A 25,759-nucleotide genomic window follows, 5' to 3' on the forward strand; every position below is an offset into this window, starting at 1 on the left:
TCCCCTCTCTACTCCCTCAGCTGAGAGGCAGCGGGGGGGGTTGTAAGAATGACTGGCTAAAAATACAACCTCCCTGTGCCTTTCCAAGGTCACTCTGTCATTTTGATTTGATTGGACCACAGCAGTCACAGCTATCCTCCTTTTGAGCTCCACTAACAAGCATGACATTCTCTGCCAGTGATTGCTCAAGCATCTCCCATATCTGAAGCATGTATTATGTTCTTAGATTAATTTTGCTTCCTTTTCAGAACCATGATAAATATCATTTGTTTACCAGTTAAATTAGACAATCAAGGTCTTAGATTATCAGCGGAGCACTGTAGACTCTATTCCACATTTTAGTATTATGTCAACTCATTCAGAGATTTTTTTTCTCTCTGTTTAGATTTTCTACAGTTTGAAACAAAACACAGAACATAAAACATAGGATGAAATAAACATTAAGGACTTTTCATTAGGGGACAGCATCTTCATGGGTGTCAAATATTCATTGGTGGATTTTGTTCCCTTTTTAGGAGTTTGATTCTGGTCGCGTTTTCTTATCATACACATGAAATATTAAAAAATGGAATATATACACATTAAGGCATGGACTCCACTAGACCCCTGAAGGTGTGTTGTAAAATCTGGTACCAAGAGGTTAGTGTTACGTTCCCCTAAAAGGGTCCAGGCGATGAGGGAAAGTAACAAAAAGTGTCCGGGTCGGGAAAAGGAGACAGAGAAGCAAAATGGTTAAATTAAAGAGTTATTAAAGGTCAACTGAAAGAGACGGACAAGCCGTGATCACCATTTAAAGAAACAAAACAAAACTCAAGCGTCGGTCAGTAAACTGAAAAGTAAGTCAGAAAAGGGTTAGTAACCAAGCACACTCATCTCCACCAAGCAGGAGCAAACAATCACAAAATACAGCTCACTAGCTACTAGCTACTAGCTGCAACCACCAAACACTCACACAGCTCACTAGCTACAAACACACAGCTCACTAGCTGCATGGCACTCTGGCACCAGAGGTCACCTTTCTCTGCCCTTAAATACTTTTAATTGCTGATCGGAGTCAGCTGTACAAAAGAAAAAGGTGGCACCTAAGGCAAGACAGATGGTAGGGCATGCCCACACAAGCAACTTCAGGAAGAGGCCCTGCTGGGGCCGTAACAACAGATCCTTTAAGTTGAGAGGTGAAGACTCCATGGATCAAAGTAAGGCTCGCTTGAACTGAGATCTGAGGAGTTGGGAGGCCTAGTCAAACACGTCAAGCTCATGGTTGTGTTCCTTAAACCATTCCTGAACCGTTTTTGATTTGTGGTAGTGTGTATTATCCGGCTGAAAGAGGCCACAGCCATCATGGAATACCTTTTCCATGAAAGGATGGACGTGGTGCGCAACAATGCTTACGTTAGGTGCTATGTGTCAAAGTAACATCCACATGGATGGCAGGGCCCAAAGTTTCCCTACAGAAAGAACAATAACACTGCCTCCACTGACTTGCTTTCTTCCCATAGTGTATCTAGGTGTTCCCCAGGTAAACAATGAACATGCACCCAACCATCCACATGTGCACATTGTGGGTTCTTTTGGCAATGGATAGGGCTCAGTTTGGCACCCTGACTGTGTCTATGCAGTCCCATACAGACAACAAATTATGATGCACTGTATATTCTGACACCTTTTTATATTCTGACACCAGCACAACATTTTTGGGCAATTTTGAGCTCATCTATCGAATGGGACCACATGGGCCAGCCTTCACTCCCCACATGCATCAGTTAGCTTTGCCGCTCATAACCCTGCTGCTAGTTTAGTGATGTTGCCTTGCTTGTGCCACTTTTGATAGATACTGACCACTGAAGTTTACCCCACAAGATCTGTAGTTTTAGAGCTGCTCTGACCCAGCCGTCTAGCCGTCACAATTTAGCCCTTGTCAAATTCCCTCAAATCCTTATGTTTGCCCATTTTTCCTGCTTCTAACACATCAACTGTGATGACAAAATGTTCACTTGTTCCCTAATATATTGAAACCACTAACAGGTGCCATGATGAAGAGATAATCAGTGTTATTCAGTTAACCAGTTTCATGCACTAAAAGCTAAAAACAGACTAAGCTTGAATCTGTTCTTTCTTATCCTTCTCTCATTGTTCGGAACCTCTTATATGATGGCTTTTTCCCTGTGCCTCTGAGATTATTACTTGATTGTTGGAATCAATAGCAACAAGAATTTAGAGTTGTACTGTGATATCCATATTGCAGTTGTGTCTGATTACTGGCAACCATGGTTACTGCTATGTACCATGAATGTAGACAGGATGTTTTAGTGAGTGAAAATGTGAAAATGTGTTTAGAGTTCTGGAGAATGCAGAAAGGTTTACATTTTGCCTGAATAGGTGCATGTTATTATTAGGAAATATATTAGTGTCCATGCTTAGTTACACAAAGATATAACGTTTTGTGACTTCGACAACTCTGGCTTTAGTCTCAAGATGCCCCACTATTCCATTGATCTTGCGTTGTGTTACATCCGTTAGTTTTATTGTGCTGAAGTAATGCTGGCAACCAGACATAAGGCGTTTTCATCTACTTTTTTAGTCCATATTATGACGACAGCCACTCTGCACTAAAGTCAAATTATGGTCTATCACCACTTTCGAATATTAGATCAGTCCAGATCAGTCAAACTGGAAAATTTAAAGAACGTTGAAAGTTTTGCAAAGATAGCTGTAATTTTTTTTAATGTTGTTTGAGTAAAGTGCTGTTTGGCATGATGGGAAAAAATTTGCGTCTAGACAGTTGCAATATTTTAGAGGCCTTAGGGGGCTTAGGATTGCCTATGTCCGTGCCTGATAATAAGCTTGTGTAAAAGTCTTTCACAATTTATTTGTACTATGTTCTAAAGAAAGTACAAGCTGCTGAACACCAGATTGTTAAAACATGTCAGTAATATCACTATAATATAGACTTGCAGAGGCCTTGGGCAACATGTTGATGCAGTGTTCAGCAAACAAACAAGGTTCTTCATTAAAACCTCATCTGAGGCATTTCTGTGTGGAGTTTGTATCTTTTTCCTGTGCTTGCATGGGTTTTCTCTTGGTTCCCCAGAGTCCTTCCACGCTTCATACTGCTCTTTCTAAATCTGCTGTAGGTGAGGATGTAAGAGTGGTTGTCTATTTCCCTGTGTGTTAGCCCTGTGGCCGAAGGTAACAGTCTGCCCAGTCTACCCTTGGATTGGCTTGTGACAGCTGGAGTAGACTCTGGCTCTCCTGTAACCCTAAGCTGGATAAGTTAAGAAATCCAAAGAAATGACTTGGTTTGGAAAGCTCCTTCTGTCTTTCCAAGGACTCTGAAAGCTTATTCAAGCACACAAAAAGCAATTATTAAGACAAAACGAGCTCTCATTGGGACCCTCCTTGCAAAGAAAGATCATTACTGCAAAAGAGAAGTGTATTTACCAGCCTCAGAAACTAATTGTTGAAAATGTGTTATTTTATATATAACCACTTACAATAATAAAATAATAAATAGTAAAGTTAAAGTTGAAAACCATTGAAGCTGTGTGACATGAGGACAGATTTCTTTTAAGGAGCCTAATAAATGCTCTTCTAGAGATATCCTGGATGTTTGTGCACACTGGTAGTTGTTTACCTTCCAGTGCTCACTAGCTTGAGGTCATAGTCTGCCTTTTTGAACACATCATCCTTTAAATATATGACAGGTTTACTTCCCTGACTCATCGTTGCCATAAGAAGATGACTCTATTATCTCAAAGCTGTAACATTTGTAAGTTGATACAGTGGGATGAAAAAAGAAAAAAAAACTAACAGGGAATTGAAATACAGCTTCTGCTGAGGGCTCTCACTGTGAGTCAGAAGCTTCGACTTATGGAAGATGGGGGTTGCTCAGATAGTCCTCAGGGGCATGATGCACATGTTCATTCAGGCATGTAAATTTACACCATTGGTGCAAGGGGACAAATTTGCAGGTTTCAAGAAAAAGCTGCTGTTTATGCTTTCTTTTTAAAGACTGGCCAAAGATGACAAAACCAGATATGATTTGAAAGGGTATAAACTAAAGACAAGAGGAATATATATTGCTGTTTTATGCACGTGGCATAACTCATACTTGTGTACATACACATAAACTGTCACTGCTGGCACAAAGAAACTGTTTCTCATCTCATAAAATGAGGATAAACAGCTCTAGGCACATCTTTTACAACTGCAGCATTTAAAAAGACAAAACAGAAAGTAGTAATTTACCTTTGTCTTCTATGTTTCAATTTAAAAAGCTCCATTCACTGTGTCCACAGACTGTACACGTGCATTTACGATTGCTCCTCTGTGATGACACCTGAGCCACGAGAACAAAACACAACGTGACACTTCATATGTGGGTGGGCTGGGAGGAGGGAGGCAAAGTTTCTGCATGGTAAGAAGACTTAGTCAGCCACCCCCATGCAGCTTAGCTGGCTCATAGACACTAACTCACAGCTGCTGTTGGTACTGCGTGTGGTTATGCTTGAGCTAAGTCAACCGCACAAATAAAACGTGTGAGATAACAAGAAGAAAAACAACATCCACAGATGTTTGTTGTAGGGCTAAAAGAAGAATAGAACCGGAAATGTGACATGAAACTCAAAGGGGAAGCATGCTGTGAAATATGTTAAATAGGTTGAAAAAATGAAACTTCATCTAAAATAATTGCAAAAGAAGTCCTGGATGAATTTGAATAGTACCAAGCAGGTGCCTAAATGTCTAATTCTGTTACCCCAAATATAGAAAAATAAAGCCGGAGAATTTGTGTTTTGATTGAGGCAAAGACTATTAAATTGCCACATAATATTCATTGCAGGATGTTTGTTGATTTGACCTTTGACCTGAATGGAGATTAAGATTTGAGACTGTGCCTGTTCTGAATGAACATGTGCTGCAGATAAATGGATAAGTGGGACCCTGGCAGAAGAGCACAGAGTAGGCAGATTCATGGTCAGACGACAGAAATATGTCAGCCTCCTGGCAATGTGAGGGGACACCTGGAAGTAATGTAAGCAGGCCTCCCCAGCCCACCTTCCTAACTCTGCTCTCCAATTTCTCTTTATCTCTGTGTCTCATCCTATCTCCCACCCTCTCCTTGTGACTCATCACTAGAACCTTAATCACCAATGAGTGGGCACTGCCTCCACCTTCCATGAAGCAGGAGGCTAAAATCAGGGCCAGTATTCTGTTGCCCCCTGCTGTTTATTGTGTGGCATTGCATCAACAAACACTATGCTATGAGATTTCATGTGTTCCAGTTTTCAGAGGAACAAACGAAATAATCTGAGCTTCCTGTGTGCAGTTATGTACTTAAAAGGGGCATTCAGTGGTGTACCATTGCCCAAGAATATAGTTTTATAATCGATGTGCCCTAAATCTGGCTTGGTGGTTTCTCAGTCTTCAACAGTAAACCATCTCAGTAACTGAAGATGGTTTGTCCCCTGACGCTCTTGAGTTATGCAGAAGGACAATAATCAATACACAACAGCAAAAAAAAGAAAAGTCTGATGGCAGAGCAATATTTGGGTATTACAGTTGGATCCAGAAGTATATGGACAATATAAAAAATTTTGTTATTTTGCCAATGAACGTCATCACAGTAAATTTTAAATTAATTTTAAATAAAATAATCAAGATGTGATTGACGTGCAGATTTCATCTCTAATTCAAGGGACAAAATACCACAAAAAATATATAACTGTCTAGAAATTACACCATTTATTATATATAGTTCCTCATTTTCAGAGGCTAAAATGTTATTGGACAAACTAATAAAGCTATACTTGGAACATGGCAAGAGTTTTAACGCCCCAAATCCCACCAATCTGACTTTGTCTGGGGTATTAGGCTCCTGGGAAGTTCTAACAAGCCTATCTCTAATATTTTTTCCTCTCCTATAGGTTATCATTGGTGGCTCTTTAAAGGTCCCCAATAAGTTTGAGTCATTTTGAAGGATATATCAATGTTTTAAAATTATTTCTTTAATGTTCCTGGTTTTTGGTGTGAAGGTTGTACAAAAGACAAGGTTAGGTTTAAGTTTTGGAGATTTCTTAGTTTCTAAATAGAAACCTGTTACTGAATTCACCTTCTGTTCAGCAGATTTTAAGCAGTCCTCTTTGTAATCTCTTTCTTTAAATTTGTTCATCTCTTCTTTGCTCTCATTGTATTTCTCAGAAGTTTCACAGATATGTTTGACTCTATTCAATTGGCTTACAGGTAGGCTTTTTTTGAGGTGGCTCGGATGGAAACTTGCAGCATGAAGTAATGTATTCCGATCAGTGGGTTTAGAATACAAGGAGGTGGACAGAGATTTGTCTTTTTCTGTTACTTTTATGTCCAGAAAGTTCATTTCTTCAGTGTTGTAATTGAGGGTGAAACGTAAGCCTACAAAATGTCCATTTAGGAATTCTACAAACTAGTAATATAGAGACTTGTCCTTTCCAGAGTAAAAACACATCATCTATATACCGTTTCCAAGACATAATAAATGGTAAATAAGGGTTATTTTAGTGATTATATAGAATTTGTTCTTCCAGGCGACCAGCAAAAAGGCAAGTAAAAATGGGGGTCATTTGGGTTCCCATTGCAGTGCCAGAGATCTGAAGGTATGGTGTGTTGTTGAAAAAGAAATAATTCCTCTGTAGGACAAAAGCAGCCAGTTTAGTTAGAAGAGAGCTAGATGGTAATTTCGTAGACCTGGTATCAAGGAAATGTTCCAGGGTCTCTAGGCTTTGTTCTTGATTAATATTGGTATACAGGGATTTAATATCCAGGGTACACAATATTATATCTGGTTTGAGATCTTTGAGGAAAAGCAAAAAGTGGGAGCCATATTTTATGTAATAATTTAAGGATGGTAAAAAGTTCTTAATGTGGAAGTCTACAAAGCTTGATATTGATATTCTCTGTTAGACTACCAATTCCAGAAACAACAGGTCTGCCAGGTGGTTCCTCTAGGTTTTTATGAATATGGGGTAATATGTATAAGAAAGCCCTTAAGAGATGTTCATTAAGTAAAAATGTTTTCTCCTTCAGAGAAATCTCCCCTCTTCAAGTAACAGTTATAGTTCTTTAAAGTATTCTTTTGTAGGGTGAGATTTAAGTTTTTTTATAGAAAGTTTGATTTGTTAATTGTCCATCCATCCACTCGCTTATCCTTTTCAGGGTCGCAGGAGCCTAGCTGTCATAGGGCGAGAGGCGGGGTACACCCTGGACAGGTCGCCAGTCTGTTGCAGGGCTAACACACAAAGACAGATAACCATTCGCACACACATTCACACCTATGGGCAATTTGGATTGATCAATTAACCTATCCCCACTAACTGCATGTCTTTGGACTGTGGGAGGAAGCCGGAGAGCCCGGGGAGAACATGCAAACTCACACAGAAAGAGTTTCCAATTCCACCACCTGATGGTGGAATTGAACGCAGGACCTTCTCGCTGTGCAGCAACAGCGCTAACCACCATGCCACCATGCTGCCCTCTATGAAAAATGCCATTATATATAAGGTAAGATGAAGAGTTGTGGTGAATTGACTGACTGCATTCCCAAGACTTGTTACTCCACAGTAATATCACATTAATCTGCAATAATGTTTTTTTATACAAACATTGGGTTGAATTGAAACCATCCTAAATAGAGTCAAATATTAAGGTTGAAAGTATTAGAGTAAAAATAGTAGCATTGTACCACCGTGCTGCCTTTGTTAAACGTCTTAAATTTTAATTTTCATATTGAATTTTGTCCATTATGACTATGGCACCTCCTTTGTCGGCAGGTTTGATGACAATGATGACAATGGATTTATTCTGTTCAAGTTCTGTCAGTGCTTGTTGTTAGTCATCTGTTAGATTGTGTGAAGTAAAGGTTTTCTGTTAAATATATTTTTCAAGTTCTATGAGTCTACAGTGTGTATCTATCAAGTGGTTTATGTTCTTAGGACAAAAGCTGCTTTTAATGTAAAAGGTACTTTTGTGTACATTATTGTGGGAAGGTTCATTGTTCATAAAAAAAAATTGCATCTAACATTTCTAAAAACATTATGTAAATCTCAAAAGAGTTCAAATTGACCTACAGAAGGAGTTGGTACAAAAGAAAGACCAAGTTCAAGCACTGACAGCTGAGCAGGGGTCAAAGCAGTGTTACTCAAGTTAACAACAGCTAACTTCTTCCCAGGAATCGGGATCGGGTCCATGGACGGTTCTGTGAGTCTTTTCATTTTTCCCCACCGTGTGCATTTGGATTTGGGCCTCTTCTGGACAGTGGTTCCAGGTGGGGAAACTCCGTTTGGTCCAAGAAAGGATATATGAAGTGGTTGGGTAATTTGTGCTGTGACCTTTTCTTATTTGTGGTAGTTAAAGGAAGCCTTGGATGTGTTTTCTTAAAACAAACTTTCTGTTGCGTTTGGTGTGGTTCAGTGATCGTGGCAGCATTCATAGTTGAATTGAGTATCTTTGGACCATGGGTGTGTGAATCCCTTTTTGCATAATCTCATCTCTTAGGAATTTGGCTCTTTTGAGGTCCTTTGTTTTATTTTCATATTCCATTAGTCTTAAATCAATTTAAGAAAGAAGGTGAAGTTGTGCCAGAAATTTTTGTTGCTATCTGGAGTTATGGAAAGACTGCACTTACCTCAAACAGTGCCTGAATACAGGATAACGCACTTTGAATTGCCGATTTATTTATTTTTATTACATTTAACATCCATGATTTTGAAAGGGGAAAAAACTCTTTCAAACAACCTGGAACTTCAAAATGAAGGAATGAAGCATAGCTTTGTTAAGCATTCCATATTTGTTAAAGTGCTTGTGGTTTTGTACACTTTCATGAAAACTTCAATGCAAGGATTTACAGAATTCACAAGGTGATGTCATAATTTTGATTAAAATTGCTTTAACAAGTGGAGAAAAGCTTGTTTAATAGCCTCTAGCCTCTATGGTAGGGCTGGGCAATATGAGGAAAATCTAATATTGCAATATTTTTTGGCTACAACAAAATACACAATATATATTTTCACAATATGTCTTGACCCCAGCTCCCCCGGTACCAGGAGCTGCAGTTTAACCCTCCATGAATTCAAGTTTTATATGTAAATACCAGCATATACTGGAAACACTCTCCAAAGTGCAGCTAAACCCATTTTCGGTTAGTATGTTATTTTATTTTAGTTATTTTAAAATATATATTAAAACCATTGTTGGTTTTAATCTAGTTTAAACCAAACCACTTCACTGGATTTAGCTACACTTTGGACAGTGTTTCTGGAATGCAGAAGCTAGCGAGCTGATTGGAGACCAAAAGTCAATCAGAATTTTTGCATCAAAGTCTGTGATTGATTGGTTTTGTGGCACATTTATAACGGTGTACAGAAAGAGCTGAGTGCAGGGTGCAGAGATGTTGAGGACAGGAGCGACACACTGAGAGCAGGTCCGCAGATGTCTGTGAGCACACAGTACACAGATCTGACCACAGAATCTTTTAACGGACTTGACATGGCGGACATTTAAGACACTCCTCCTTTTCTTCCTCTTTTTTTTATCTTTAAATGGTTTGGAATATTATGCTTTTTTCGTTTTCTGTGAATTGGAATGGCACTTTGAGAATACATGATTTGAGAAGCTTGAAAAATCTGTTGTTTGTAAGTTAAGTGTGTCTGATACAGCATAAGATACAGTGTGCGATGATAATAAGGGGGTGTTAGGATACTAAAATGAACATGAGGCTTGATAAATCATAAAGTCAAGACTGATCAAAACAATGAAGCTATAAAGAGGAGCAGTGCACATACAGTGGTGAAGAGAGCATATATTTTATTCTGCTACCCTCATAAAAGTCAGCCTGTGTGTATCTGTCTAAATGTATTTACTGCGTACTTTCACACTAAGGAACTCTCATTATGACATCATTGCAAATTATGATGCATTGCAATGTTGAAACTGTATTTCCTGCTTGTCTCCAAGTGTTCAGTCAATACTGGCTAGACAAACCAGATCAGGTGTAATAAATCACTCCAATCGAAATGATGCAAGACTGAGCTCGATATATAATTCGATTATAAACAACTTTGTGTAACTAATACATTTGCTCTTAATAATAAAGTACTATAGAGTAAAATAGTGTTTTTATTTAAAATTAAATTATTCAATAATAAATTACTTTAGTAATGTTATAAATAAATCAATGAATAAATAAATATAAATGAATAAATAAAATGATATTTTTTTTAAAATGCAGAATTTATTCTACAACATTATTTAAGCACAGAATTCTTTATTTCAATGTATGTGGCTCTTGTGGTCCTCCATTGACCTTTGACTGAGCTCTGACCAGAAATCTCCCACTGATTTGATTCTCAGCTCAGTCCACAGCTCAGTCAGTGATACAGTAAAGGAAAACTCAGCAGGAATTATCATTTAACTATTTTTAATTTTCTGTTAAAGGTTTTCACATACGATTTTTTATGGTGGCACATCATATTAAATTAATATATATATGAATTTAACTGTAAAAAAACAAATGAAAACTGCTGCAAATCTTTGTCTGGCAAAGTAATTTAAGAAAACCAGGTTAGTGTTTCTTAGAGACACATGGGTGTTTTATCATTTTTACAAAGTGCGCAGCTCCTCGCAGGTTCATTGAAAATAAACAGGTAGTTATTCTGTAAGAGATCACTGATGGGATAATAAAGCTGAATCCATTTGTTTCTCAGTGAAATCAGCTCTAAACATTGATTTATACAGCTGTGGATATAAAAATGAGCTGGAGACCTGATTCTTCCAGAATCCTTTTCAAACCCAAACTCATGTTTCCATAAATCTGACAGAAAGTCAGTCTGAGTCTCAGAGACAGTAAATACGATTATCGTTAGATCTTCATCTTATAATATAAAGCACCTTGAGGCGACTGCTGTTGTGTTTTGGTGTTGTGGGTCCACAGAGGTTGAAACACATATATTTAATTTTTCCGATTTTAATGGATAAAAAAAGTTGGATATCATCTGCATAGCAGTGAAAATATGTGCTATCACAGGGGCAGTATCATAATTAATGAGGAACTCCTATTTACAGTCTATTAGATAGATATGATTCAAACCGCTGCAGCGCCGTACCTACCTACAGCATGCTCTGACTATAATATTCTAATAATAATAGAATATTATAGTCAACAGTATCAAACGCTGCACTGAGGTCTACCAGGACAAGCACAGAGATGAGTCCACTGTCAGAGGACATAAGAAGATAATGTATAACCTTCACTAAAGCGGTTTCTGTAGCAGGACAGCAGAGTGAAGACTTTTTTAAAGTACATGATATGTCATTTATATCACCAAGTAGAACTTGAGTCATGACTCGACTGATGATTCCTACCAAACTCTTCATTAAGTGGTTTGCAGGACGTTCTTCAGTACAAACTCAACTGATAATTTTGCGACTAAATGTTAAAACCACGAATTTTCTCTTTGGACTTCAGCCTCAATTTCAAACAATATCGCAACATTCATTTGGACAGCAGCAGATTTGTTGAGTTTAATTTTAATTAAATAATCGCAAGTTCACAACAACAGTCAACCAAAGGCGCTTTGACCCGACAATAATAAATCTGATTGTTGCACACACTACAAGTCCTGCAGTAACACTTGTGCATGCAGACATTTTTCTTGAACATTTAAAGCTGAATGTGAGAGTTTGCCGGTGAATACATTTATATGATCCACATAAATGTCCTTCCTGGTGGTTTATTAAAAGGAGCACTGCATCTGGAAAAAAGTGGATATGAGGATGTACTTTTTTGTTCACACCTGTCAGATTCATGTGAAACATATTTCCACCTGCACTTTTTAATAAATAGGACATCAAGCTTTGTAGGAGATGCATTCACAGCTCCTGGTAAAAAGACAAACTGTTACGCTCCTATCAAAACTCGCCACTTTTTATAAGCCTGTTTTGATTTGGTTGTAGAACAAAGAAACATTCTTGCTCATTGTATCCTCTTCATTGTAAATGATTGTATGTTTTATCAGTTCCATCTCCAGCAACAGCTGATCAGTCTGAGAAGGCCATTGTGCGTCACAATGTGTTTGCTGACTCATCATTTTCTACTTTTGCCTGAATGTGACTCTGCAGACCCAGGCGGATGACTCTCTGCTGTGTGCAGCTTCATGTGTCTCTTTAGATGTCCCGTAACAGTGAAACGTTTCTCACAAACAGAGCAGCTGAATGGTTTTTCTCCTGTGTGAATCCTCATGTGGATCTTCAGGCTCCCCTTTTGGGCACAGCTTTTCCCACAAATATTACAGCTGAATGGTTTCTCTCCTGTGTGGACTCTCATGTGTTTGGTTAGGTCTCCTTTTTCTGCGCAGCACTTTCCACAGTAAGGACAGCTGAAGGGTTTCTCTCCTGTGTGAACTCTCATGTGCTTCTTTAGGTCTGTTTTCTGAGCACAGCCTTTCCCACAGACAGAGCAGCTGAAAGGTTTCTCCCCTGTATGGTACTTCATGTGTCTGTTGAGATGTTCTTTAACATGAAAACTTTTATTGCACACTGAGCAGGTGAACGGTTTCTCTCCTGTGTGGATCCTCATGTGTCTGGTCATGTTTCCCCTCCCACTGAAATTTTTCCCACAGAACAAGCAGCTGTATGGTTGCTCCCCAGTGTGACATCGCATGTGTGCCGTTAAGGAGCCACTGTCTTTAAATGACTTATCACAGTCTGTGCAGGGAAATGGTCTCTCTCCTGTGTGGTCTCTTATGTGTCTGTTCAAATTTCCCTTAAGGCTAAATCTTTTCCCACAATATGAGCAGGGAAATGGTCTCTCCTTGACTACAGTGCCAACATCAATGTCAGGATTTTTAACATCTCTACCTGACTGGGCTTCCTTTGTTTGTGTCCAGTCACAGTCACTGTCATCAGTTTCAGTCGAGTCCAGAGAGTTGTCTTCACTAACAGGCTGTAACAGTGGATCTGGATCTGAGTTCCTGTCTGCTTCTGGTCCTCCCTCCGAGCCTCTGCTCTCCTCAGTCCAGCAGTGATGAAGTTGTGAGGACTCAGGCTTCTCCTCATCATCTTCACTCTTCACGTGCACAGGGCTGAATGTGAACGTGGTGATTTCAGCTACCTGCAGGTCCTGAAGCTGTTCTCCTGTCTGACTGGCCCAGGCTTCTTCCTCTTCCTCTTTAATCTGTGGGGGCACTGGGTCTTCCCCCGGGTCCAGGCTGGAGCTCTTCTCCTGGTGTTCACGGGAAACTTCATCTTTGCTCCCCAACGGCTGCTGAACATCTGAAGGAAACACTGAAACAGACACAAAATGTGATCTCAGTTCTCTTTCAATCCTAGCAGAAATATGTTGTACCATCATATATGTTATAATGTCCACTACAGATTACAGATTGTTATGCAGAAGAAGCAGCTCGGGGTCAATTTGTGACACCATCATAGGCACATGACTAATTGGGATGCCAAGAGCCAGAAGCACACTTTCTTAACCCTGTACACTTAAACCTATCTCTGTTTTGGAGAAAGTAAGAGAGCAGAGGGAACAGAATGAGAATATATTTGATCTGTGTGATTATTTAACTTTACAATGTGGTGCCAAATCACATAAAGTTGACTCAGAGTGCTTTATTTTACAAAAGGTAAAGATCCTACACTGTTAAAGAGGAAATCAGGGGCTCAGGGAGGGGCGGACATCTGCCATGAACAGCTGGGTGTGAGGAGAAATCAGAATCAGAAAGACTTTATTTATCCCCAGGAGGCAATTACGATACAACAGAGCAGCATGACGTTGAAGATAAAACAAGAAAGAGAAAAGATGTGAGCACAGCCAGTGAGGACTTCGACCTTTCTGGGGCAAATAACTAAATATGTAATTTGTGGCATATGTGAAATTGGATTAATAATCAGCTGCCTTTCTCAGAGTCTTTCCTTCGTGTTGTTCTGGTCAGTGCTCAGTGCAGCAGCTTATGAACCAGGTCCTCGCCTGCTGCAGACTGGTCTAATGGAACTATCACCAGATGTGGTCCATCACAGAGAAGATTATCTAACTAGCTGATAGCAGGACCACAGACACTCTGTGGAAGTGCCTAGTTTATGCTCATGAACAGAGGTGTGCACCAAAAGTCAGCACTGCTTCTGAAGAAAAAATTTTAATATATTTTTTTGGCTTTATTAGATAGGTGCACAGTGAAAACTGACATAAAAGCGAAGGGAAAGACATGCGGCAAAGTGCCGCAGGTCGGACTCAAACCCGGGCCGGCCACACTCAGCCATGCGGCATAAGGTCGCCTGCTCATCCAACTGAGCTAAACTGGCACCACCTTCTGAAGGAAGTTGAAGAAAAAAATTGCAAAGAGCCAGTATAAACATAGGGCTTTGCTGATGTCACAGTTGGAGTGTAACAAAATAAGTGTTGACTGTACACACGACTGGACCAGAATTATAGATAATTAAATGTTGCTGGGTTTAACATTTGGTGCATCTATTTATCCCTGTTCTGTCTACTCTGTATGTTAATTTTCCAACTCTGGGAATAATAAAGGCTCTCTGATCTTATCTCATTTTATCTTGCCTCCTTTTTTTTCTCCTGAAATGAAAACATTATGAACTAAAAACTTTCCATGCTCGATCAGTTTATTGCTAATAACAGCTCAGAAAGACAAGAGACGCTGTCTGTTGCAGTTTGAGTGATGTACAGTCAGGTCTGTGATTTGTGGCACTCTGACACAGTTTCACCTCTGTGTACGACCAAAGTGGATGTTAAATTAGTGAAGATGTGAATAAAAGTGTAAACCTTCTGCTTGAGTTCAGGATTTTACCTGACCTGGTGCATTATCTGTGGACTAACCGAATTACAGCCATTGTCAGAAGCTCAAAATTAAATGGACAAGCATTTTCATGGCAAAGTTAGGTATGTTCTTGGGCCAGTAACAATAAGAAGTCTCACAATTTATCTTTATCGTTCATGTGGTTGGATGTGGAGTTGGAGTCACATTAGGTGGCTCTAGAGGATTTACAACAAGGTGCAAACCAGTGGTTACACTCGAGACCAGGAAGGTCAGATTAGACTTTACCAGAAAACATCAATCAAAGACGGCAGTTCATATAAGACAGTAGTGAATGTTTTATATTTCATATCTTGTCAGAGTCGGATTCACAGTGACTTTCCTGTTACTGCACTACAGTGTTTACTCTCTGAAAACTGGAAAATCTCACATTTGCTGATTGTCATTAGAGCACAACACTAAAGTGTGACAAAATACTCATCATAGAGTACCAAAATTTTGCAGAACATGAGAAAAAAAATAAGATCGAGAGAAAAAGTGATCATTTCTTTTTCTCATCAATAATTTTACTTTGTATCTGCTGGGATGCACGCAATCTCAACTCTTGCGCGCGGACATCAGCTGACAACGCGAGCTCGGTTCGGCTGCTCTCGGCTGTTTCCGGACACTGACCTGCCGCGCGCAGCCGGACTTCGGGCTTGAGCACGGCATCGAGCAGCCTCCTCTGGCGGCAGATCTCCCGCTCTGAGCGCTCTACTCTGTCCTGGTACTCCGCCACGGTCTCCTCCAACAGTGCGACGATCTCCTCCGCGGCCGCCGTCAGCCGCTCGGTCAGCAGCGCTCTCAGCGCCGGGAGCTCGGCTGCTTCTTCTCCCTTCTCCAGCCGCAGCAGGAAGTCTTCGGCGGCGGCGCTGATCCGCTCGTGGACCGACACCCGCAGCAGCTGCACGGCGCACATTCTGCGGCTTCTCCCCACCGGGAGCCTCCGGGACAAAGAGAGCCAGTGGAAAGGTAAACACGCTGCGAGTTCCGCGTCGAGGAGCGCGGTGCGGAGAGAGCGAACAGCGCCCCTGCTGAAGCGGAGGCTGTCGGAGTCAGAGGAGAGTTGTGAGCGTGCGCCGGCGTCTCCTTGCTACTTTCTGGTTGTGCGGGACATTTTTAGCCAGAAGTAAACCGCCTGTGAGTCAGCAGATCAACTGATCAGAAAGTCATGAGAAAAAGGTTGCGCATTCAATGATGAGCAGGTGAGGCTGAGGAGCATCACATGTGGTAGAATTTATTTATTTTTAAACTACCTCATAATTTTGATCACATGTTTAGGTATTGTAGAATAGAGCATTGAAAGTAGACTGGTACACTCTGATACTAACAGACACAAACAAACAGAAGACACCGCCCCACGGATTGTGTACAGGTTGTGATAGGATGCTGTTCTATATGGCACAGCAAAGCACAGAAACTATAAGATATAAATTCTGGCAGAGCTCTCCCTCTCCTCATCTTTCTTGCTCTCTACAGGCCTGGCCAGAGAACAAGAGACAGTTGCCATGGTGAAGTGGGGAGAGTTTTCTTCCTATCACAGGGAGAAGCTCGCTGCATAAAGTGCAAGATGACCTAAGGGATGGACCCACACCAGGGGGACCAAGTTTAAACTGCAGTCTTCACCCAAACTCTCAACCAGTGATATGAATATTCTCTTTCTGTGTCTCCTAACAAAAGTGTGTTCTGCTTGGGTTCGGAGCGCTTTGTCTGTTTTGGCATATGGACCAGAGGAAGAGGCATGGCACAGTTAGTTACCTGAAATTTAAACTGCTTAATAATAAATTTTGAAAAATTATACTTGGATTATATACTTTGACTTTATACTGATTGTCATTTTTGTTTGTTGAATAATTGCAACTTTATTAATAAAGTTTAAAGAAATAGGAATCTGGTTCAGATTGAGTCCACAGTAATCCATAGTCCTCATGTGGTCCAGCAGCTGCCTTGTTGGCTCCGTTATGAGCAGCAGCCAGATGGAGCAAGATTCTGTCCTCCTAGTTTACTGTCAGAGGACTAGGTCATCACTGAGCTGCTGTTTGTCACTCACCTTGGACTTACCTGACACAGGTGCCGCTGTTAGCTAGAGCTCATTGGATGCAGTCAGGTTGTTAATAAAGTTTGTCAGTAATATAAATTCTTGTTATTTTTAGTTTTCTTTTCTCCTTTTTCTAGTCCTGCAGCAAGTCTTTTGATGAATCACCTGTTTTCTTCTCTGGTGAGACATGACAATCCCTATAAATAAGACAAGTACCCCATTAAAAAAAAAAGCAAGATCTTAATCAAATGAAAGGATAATTATTCATAAAGACACTGGTGACACACACAGTAGCTCCAAATTTCCTGAACATCTCTACACGACAAGCAGCAGGTGAAGTGAGGACCCGGTCATGGACTAGCAGTTTCTAATAACTTACTGTGCGTTTATGGTGACTGAGCATGGGAACGTATCTTTATCCTGTATAAAACTGCTGATCTTGTCAGTTGCTTGCTGTATAAGCTTCCATTTGGCCTTAAAGTGACCAAGCTATTTAAATTACAGACAGAAATTTCATTTTATTTCATTCCTGCTGCTGGTATCCTCAACCCACGTAGTCATATCTGAGGATAAAACTCACTTCTGTCTACACCACATCCCTGCAGACCTTTCTCCAATCCACCTGTCAGATTCCCACTCCACTCTCTCCAAGGTGGGGCTTCAGGGGGTACATCCATGGGCTGATATGACTCTTTCAAGCTCATTATGATGCTAATGCATCCTTGTATGAAACTGCAAAATAGCACAAAAAAAAAAAAAATCACAAGACTCAGTGCCTCCCACTGGCTTCATCCTAGGGAGAAGCAGTTTGTCAGCTTGTGTTGTTGGTTCAGTTTCTTCTTTCTTTTGGGTAGTTTCCATCATATTCATACCAATTCTTTGTAGCGACTTACAAGACATTCTAGCCTCTAAGTTAGCATGAGGAAAGCATTGCCATGTCCAAACCTGTGAGATACAAAAAAAATGAAAATGCAGGAAAATCAAAATGTGGAACACTGGCTGAATGTGTGGGATGTAGAAAGGGACACCTGGTCAGGTATGAATCCAGTCACTGGGCTACAAACATTTTATAAATAGCAGCGAGTTTGCCCAATGCCTGCCTGCCTGTTCAAACCTCTGGACTTCACAACACACTCTGAAGCTGCTCAGCTCAGCTAGCTACAGTTCACTGCAAAATAACACAATCTGCTGATTATGTTCACGAACATGCACATATTTCCCACAACCTTCGATTATATTCACTCCACCAATGGAATAATTCCTGTAAAAATCTAAAAATAAATAGTTACAGAAGCAGATTCAAATTAATGGTAGGAAATATTTGTATGAATAAAAAGGTCACAACAGTACATGAATACATACTTGTAATAATCGTGTTAGGGCTGCCACAACGATTATTTTGATAGTCGACTAGTCACCGATTATTTTTGCAATTAGTCGACTAATCAGATCATGCATCCATTGGACGTAAAACGTACAGCTGATTGCACCAGCAGCATCTGCTCTTATATAACTATCATTAGCTTACAGCTTTAAGTGTTTAAGGTATGTGCTAACTAAAAATAAAGACAAGATGATAGTTTATTAAATTTTAATGACATTTGCTGATTGTTTCGGTGGAGTTTGATAAACTCAGCCGTGTGCTCGTTGCTATCTAAAATATAACAGCACACCGGAGTATATTCTCGAGCGTCTCACACTTCTGATAATCAGTTGTCTGCTTGACGTTTATTCAGCTGTGTAAAAATTATAACTTTAATCTCAGCCAAACCGATTTACTCAGGAACAAATAAAACACTGAAAAAAGCCAAACAATAACATTTTTAAGTTATCTAAATGACTATGTATCATGTTTAACCTGAGTAGCGAAAGACAGCAGTGGGTTTGAAAACGATTTCCCCACCGGCTCTAGTGAGCCTTGAACCCCAGCTAGCTATCGAGCTGGTGGGTAACAGACGTCTCCGAAAACCTCGGAGCTCTTTTGAGAATATCTGGTGTCTTGATAAACTGAGCAGATATTTGAGGTTTACACAGCTACATTCTCGCCTGAAAATATGTTAAACGTTTATTTTGTGACCCAGAAAGAATAATAAGAGTAATATTAAAACTAACTAGCTGCCGCCATTGTTGGAAACTGAGCAGGGCCACGCTAAGAATTCTGGGATAGGTAGGGCCACGAAGTATACACCCGACCCATCCTTCAAATCTGGGGAAACGAAGGGCGCATTTGTCGGCCGCATTTGTCGGAGTCTTCAAACTTGGACAGTCTTCGTCATGTCGCTGTAACGTAATCGGCCTACAAATGCAGGCACAGGAGGATGCGGTTCCTGAATTTGGACACAGCTACGATACCGGACACTGCTTCTTCTTCTTCGGGGTTTAACGGCAGCTGGCATCCTTGTACATGCAGTGCTGCCATCTTCTGTTTCAGTCCGTTATTACACGCTTAAATCCTACTACTTATTCCTGTGTCTTTTGGGATCTTACAAAGCTTCAAACGACGTGTCGACTATTAAATTAGTCGTCGACAATTTTGATAGTCGACGTAATCGTGACTAGTCAACTAATCGTGGCAGCCCTAATTTATGTACTGTATTCACTTGAAACTTAAACACAACCTAAAATCCAAAATAGACTTTTTTTATTTCATTTTTAAGATTTGTAGCTGTGGACGATCAACCTGTTTACCAGCATCCTTATATGTTTAATATGTTGCTCCATAAACACCAAGAAATAATATGAGAAAAACTCAGTTGTTAAAAACACTGAAAACTAGAAACTATTTCTATCTGTGGAGCTCCCAGAATACGTCATTTGTAAAAATTACCGATTGTTAACTAATTTCTTAATGCATGTTTCAAAGTTTTAGCTCGAAGGTTTTGAGCCTCCACCCTTGCTGTTCCTAGACTATCAGAAAGTGCCGCCCCCTGAAGGATACTTCTTTTAGGCGGGCTGTCTCTTGTGAAGCTTCCTTGTCCTGAGTTTTACACATTTCATTCAGCTGATTTAAAAGTGATAGACTGGAATCTTGACTGTTGTAGTTTTAATTTAAAAAAAACTCAAATATTTCTGCATAAAAGCAGCCACACTGTCTGGCAGGAAGCTCAGATCTTTATGGTAATTTCAATTCTGTCCAGCTGACACTGTCTATATCATCTCTGAAGATATGGGAACATAAATATACTTCAACATGTTCATGAAGCAACAGCTTCTCAAACTGAGGACTTAACAGGAGCTGTGTCTGCAGCTCACAGCTGGATGAAGTCAGGCTGAACTTCCTGTCTTTGACAGTCTTTGACAGGCTGCTCTCCCCTGTGGACCTTCATGTGTGACTCCACTGAGCGTTTCTCCTGGTACCTCTTCCCACACTCCTGGCAGCTGTAGGGTTTTTCCCCTGTGTGAGTTAGCATGTGTCTCTTCAGGTCGATCTTCTGTACGAAGCCCTTATTGCAGAGCTGGCAGCTGTAGGGTTTCTCCTTCTTGTGGAACCTCTCGTGTGTCTCGAGTGAGATTTTCTGGCGAAACCTCTTCCCACAGAGGCTACAGATAAATGGCTTCTCACCCGTGTGGATCCTCATGTGAGAGTCCAGGTTTCCGATCTGCCTGAAGTTCTTCCCGCACACCCTACAGGTGTATGGCTTCTCCCCAGTGTGGATCCTCTTGTGAACATCCAGGTGTTGGCTCATGGTGAACTTCTTGCCGCAGACCTCACAGGAGTATATTCGTGGTTTCCCTCCCATGTGGCTCTTGATGTGCCTCTTTAGGACTGTGTTTTCTATGAAAGTCTTCCCACAGAACTCGCAGATGAACGGCCGCTCACCAGCATGCAGCTTCATGTGCCTCTCCAGCGATCCCTTTCTGGGGAAGTCCTTCCCACAGTCTTTGCACCTGAATGGTTTCTGGCCCGTGTGTGTCCTCATGTGGATCTCCATGTCTCTGAAGCTTATGCCACAAATGTCGCAGATCCGGCTTGTTTCTCTGTGACTCTGGATGTGCAGCTGCAAACTCTCAGAGGACTCTGCACGCTCTCCACAGATGCCACAGAGACAATCAGGGTGGTTTAGATGTGTCTCTGCATGCCTCACAAAGTTTCCTTTGTTGTGAAACGCATTGCTGCAGACCTTGCAGCAGTGAGAAGGGGTCAGGCTGGGTTTTCTGTGCCGGCTACTGATGGTCGTTTGCTCATCTGATCCATGGCACCGGATATGTCGCCTCAGCTCAGCACTCTTTGCAAATTCTTTTCCGCAAAAGCTGCAGCTGAGCGGTGTCTGTCCGTCGTGAGCTTTCATGTGTCGTTCAAGCGAGCTGCCTTGACTGAACTCTTTGTGGCAGATGTTGCAGGTGAATGGCTTCTCTGCCGTGTGGATTCTCATGTGGGTTACCATGTTGCCCTTCTGATTGAAGCCTTTCCCGCAGACAACGCAGCTAAAAGGTTTCTCTCCAGTGTGCATCCTCATGTGCATCTCCTGAGCTCGGATTGAGGGAAACTTCTTGCCGCAGACATCACATGTCTTGGTGCTGTCACGGTGCATCTGGAGATGCAGCATTAGGCCATCACTGGACTCAAAACGCTCACCACACAGACCACACAGACAGTCGGCCTCTTTCAAGTGCTTCTCCACGTGCTTCATCAGAAAGCCTTTCCTGTCAAAGGACTTCCCACACACTCTGCAAAGGTGAGACACCAACTGCTTGTCGTTCTCACATTGTTCTTCGTCTCCTGTTGGATCATCTGGAGAGGCCAGCTGGCGATCCAGTTCAGAGATGGTCTGTGGTCTGGAGGATGTGCCAGGCAGAGTCTCCTTCAGTTGGTTGTCTATCGAGTTGCTTGGCTTCAGACGTTTCTTGTCAGAGAGACTCGTGACGCCAACTGACAAACACAACTCTGGAGAGAAAATACATGACATGTGATTATTTAAATCATGTGACTCTATCACTTTTTTTTTTTAAAGGTTTATGTGTTACCTAAACACTAGCCCCGCCCATACTTTCCCTCTGATGCCCTTTCTGCATGGTCCACGCCAGAAGCCTGATTTGTTTTGCACACACTTTTGCTTCTTTTGTTTCCTGTCATTGCTGTAGTTTAAAATTAATCATTTTCTTGCTGTCGTGGGATTAAATTTACTGAACTACTGATACCTGAACTTTGTATATTACATTAACGTTTATACCAGAGTTTGCTTCAGTAATGTTGAGGCGCGGGATTTGGAGAGACCAGTTACTGATAGTGTTCCAGTACATGTTTTTCCATCCAAGTATGTTTTTACTGCATTGGTGGTGTTTTTTGAGATCACTGTCATGCTGAAAATAAAACTCCACAGTAATGCTTAAACTTCCATCTGTTAATACATTCAGTTGCTTTTTTACCAAAGGAACAATAGTGCAGGAACCACAAGTAAAGCCACACATTAATTTGATAATTTCTATCCTGCAGACAAAGCTTTTACCACCACTCACATTTAATTATTAGTTATTATTAATCTGTGGCTCTCTTCCAGTGGGTCTTTGTCCTGTCTTCCTCACCTCACCCCCCACCAGTCGTAGCAGGTGGCTACCCCTCGATGAGCCTGATCCTGCCACAGGTTTCTTTCTGTTAAAAGGGTGTTTTTCCTTTTCACTGTGGCCAAGTGCTTACTCATGGGGGGGGGGTGTCATCTGATTGAGTCAAAGTCAGCTTTATTGTCAAACACCATATGTACAGTCATACACAGGAATTTAAAACTGAAATGCTCCCATGGCCCTCATTGTGCACTAAAACAATATAGAGATAAAAATAAAATAACAGTCTTATATACAACACAATACAATACAATCTTTTATAAACAACAGTGTCCAACACAATCCAAGTGTTCGTGGGCAAGAGTTTGTGTGCAAGTGGGGTGGAGGAATCAGTGAAAAGGTGGCGATGCTACATGACAGGTTTGCCCTTGCTGTTCTTAGGCTCACCTCATCCCCGGCTCTGAAGGCCACATTACATGTTTCCCCGTATAGGAATTTTCACGTGTTTCTCCAGTTTGGGCAGTCTTTTGGTCTGCATGATTCAAATCGCCCACCAGGATGAGAAAAGCATCTGGGTGGGCCTTCTGCTGCTCCACTGACATGCTGATACATTTCATTCAGTGCCTCACTCCAATTGTTGTTAATGGAGCAGGGAGGGATATAAACAGCAACAAACAGTATGGCTGAAAATTCTCTCAGTAGGTAGAATGGTCTGCAATTGATGATCATAGTAGCAGAGGTGAACAGTGTTTGCAAGCCACAACAGGGTCGCAGCACCAGGCATCATCGATGTAAACACAGAGTTCCCCTCCATGAGCCTTACCCCCTACCCCATTCCAAAAGTGCATGAATGGCGCTTTTGGGAATGTTAACATGTGGAAACATGTTAAGCCATGTTTCCACAAACACGAAGACCCAACACTCCCTCATTGACTTCGAAGTGGACCAAAGTAAGCGAGCCTGATCCAGCTTGCTGTCCAGGGGAGTGCACATTGGGACAGTTCAATGGTGGGAATAGCGGGTTTGTGTGGATTAGCCGCTAACCTACTCCGGATGCCTCCGCGCTTACCCCTCTTCTGTTTCCTCTCACACCGCCTGAGACATTTCCACTGTGGGCGAGATCTAGTAGCAAGGGTCGGTGATAAATGCCTCCGAAGCAGTCCGCAGTGCTCTAGTGTAATTTGTAGTTCTTCCGTGTATCGTGAATTTGCTTCTGTTGACTTTGAGCACCGGGAGGAGGCCCCGGGGCAGACCCAGGACACGCTGGAGAGATTATATCTCTCGGCTGGCCTGGGAACGCCTTGGTATTCCCCCGGATAAGCTGGAGGAGGTGGCTGGGGAGAGGGAGGTCTGGGCCTCTTTGCTTAGGCTGCTGCCCCCGCGACCCGGCCCCGGACAAAGCGGATTAAAATGGATGGATGGATGGATGATTTTGAGCATGCACTCACGACTGTACCTTACAACAATATAAAGCACCCTGAGGTGACTGCTGTTGTGATTCAGTTCTTTATAAATACAACTGAATTGAATTGAACTGAATTAAATGTTTTTTAAAGCCCTTACGAATAAGAACTATTTTGCTCTAGAAGTACAGAAAGGACCACATAACATCTCTTTGTCTCGGACCATCTCCAGCATCTTTTTCCATCTTCATGAATCTGGTCTCCTTCTGTCATTGCACAGTTTCTTATGTCTGCTCCTTTATTCCAGCATCATCACATCAACACTGTTTCAGCTCGGTCTGTATTTTAATCCTAAATTTGAAACGAAGTCTCAAGCATTCTTGAGCCTCGTGTTAGTTTAGTACTTACTTATGTGAAACTAATAAACGTGATGTGTTTACTGGCTAAACTCCCACACTGACAGGTAATGTTTCCTGATAGCACTGTGTGCAAATACTTCATTAAATCCATGTAGTATTCGGAGTATTTAAATGCAGAAAGGAGATAAAGTTATCATTGAAAATCAGTTTATACATATACATTCAGATCTGTCGTATATAAACAGAAGAATGAGCACTAAAAGATCTGGGGGAGGACCGTGAGCGCGCCAGTAAATGGGACTAATTGAGGCTGCAGTGTGGTGCTGAATGTGGACACTGACCTTTGCGCTCCCCACCGGGATCTTCCGCGCCTCTCTCGGCCGCTCTGCTCGCTTCGAACGCGTTGAGGATGAGCTCGATGGCCGCCGACAGCCGCTCCACCAGCAGCTCCCGTAGCTCCGGCAGCTCGGCTCGGCTGCGTTCATGCAGCAGCCGGAAGATCTCCTGAGCGGCCGCCGCCATCCGCTGCTCGATGGTGGCCTTCAGCCTGCGGCTCTCGGACCGCTTTTTCGACATTTTGCAGCGAACAAAGAGCAGAATGTAAACAGGACGAGACACTTCCGGGATCGCCGGGCAAGCGTCACTGGAGGCGGACGCTCATTTCCTGCGTGAACCGGAATGTGACTCTACAGCTGCTGTTATGCTACCAGCTAAAATCCGACAGAAACGTCCGACAGAGAAATAAGGTGTAAAATTATTCAGGTTTCAGTCTAAAGTGTCCAGCTTTCACTTTTCTTCCAGTGTCGTGTAAACGCCTCAAATGTCAATGCATCACGTGACACGAAATTTGTCAAAAACACCTTAATTTAAAATGTCTTCACTAATTCACAGAGATCTACAGCTTCAATAATAAAGCTTTAGGTAAATTGTCGATTAACAACGTCTCCTGTTAATTTCTGCATGTACCAGAACCATTAACAAGCAGATACTGAGTTTAAATATAGAGGTTAGTGAAGACACCATCCAACTTGTCACATAGTGTTAACGTCTGTCGAACTGACCGTTACTCTTTAATACAATAAAATAAAATAAATCTTTAAAAAAGATTATTAAAGAATCTTTAATAAAATAATTCTGACGTTTCACAGGCACATCATGACCAGATTTCAAAAATCAGAAGAGTCTGGAGCTGGATTTCTAATAATAAAAACTGCAATATCGTATTGGTAGGAAGTATATGGGAACAGAAACCTCTGGACTCGTTTTTTATGCTTGGAGAGCTGACCATTATTTGCGAAGGACATTATGGGCTGGTGGAGTGGATATTATGCTACTGTCCTTAGCACTGCTTTTTCGGGTTTACCTCTGACATGAGACAGAAAGCAAGTGATCTGAGAGGTCTGGATTTCTTATAATGTTCCCAATGAAAACTGCACCTTCATTCAAAGCAGTGTTGGGGGGGGTATTTAATTTTATTTAGGGCAGCTAATGAGACAGATTTCAGGTCTAAAAGCTTCAGATGGGAGTATAAACGTCATAGCTGTGCAGATGTCCCATCTGAAAAAGAAGAAGGATGTGCCAGACCAGTGGCTGGTCAGAGGATCCCTGGGACTTGATTCA

General features: G+C 41.4%; 2 protein-coding genes across 3 annotated transcripts; both read right to left on the reverse strand.

Annotated features, from left to right (window-relative positions):
- Positions 1-11,520: 11,520 nt before the first annotated feature.
- LOC308384189 (uncharacterized protein) lies at positions 11,521-15,775 on the reverse strand. Of its 2 annotated transcripts, none has more exons than XM_080862600.1 (2): positions 15,474-15,775; positions 11,521-13,311 (listed from the first exon to the last, which is right to left on the reverse strand). In XM_080862600.1, the coding sequence occupies exons 1-2, from the start codon at positions 15,757-15,759 to the stop codon at positions 12,113-12,115; spliced, it is 1,485 nt and encodes a 494-aa protein (XP_080718726.1). In that variant the 5' UTR covers positions 15,760-15,775; the 3' UTR covers positions 11,521-12,112. The 2 variants fall into 2 exon arrangements, with proteins under 2 accessions (XP_080718726.1, XP_080718725.1); XM_080862599.1 differs by having other exon boundaries at positions 15,372-15,775.
- Positions 15,776-18,906: 3,131 nt separating this feature from the next.
- On the reverse strand, positions 18,907-24,877 carry LOC308384188 (uncharacterized protein). Its single transcript, XM_080862598.1, has 2 exons — positions 24,481-24,877; positions 18,907-21,763 (listed from the first exon to the last, which is right to left on the reverse strand). The coding sequence occupies exons 1-2, from the start codon at positions 24,713-24,715 to the stop codon at positions 20,127-20,129; spliced, it is 1,872 nt and encodes a 623-aa protein (XP_080718724.1). The 5' UTR covers positions 24,716-24,877; the 3' UTR covers positions 18,907-20,126.
- Between the last annotated feature and the right edge of the window lie 882 nt (positions 24,878-25,759).

This window comes from Rhamphochromis sp. 'chilingali' (genome assembly GCF_963969265.1).
Source record: "Rhamphochromis sp. 'chilingali' genome assembly, chromosome: 17".
NCBI classification, from domain to species: Eukaryota; Metazoa; Chordata; class Actinopteri; order Cichliformes; family Cichlidae; genus Rhamphochromis; species Rhamphochromis sp. 'chilingali'.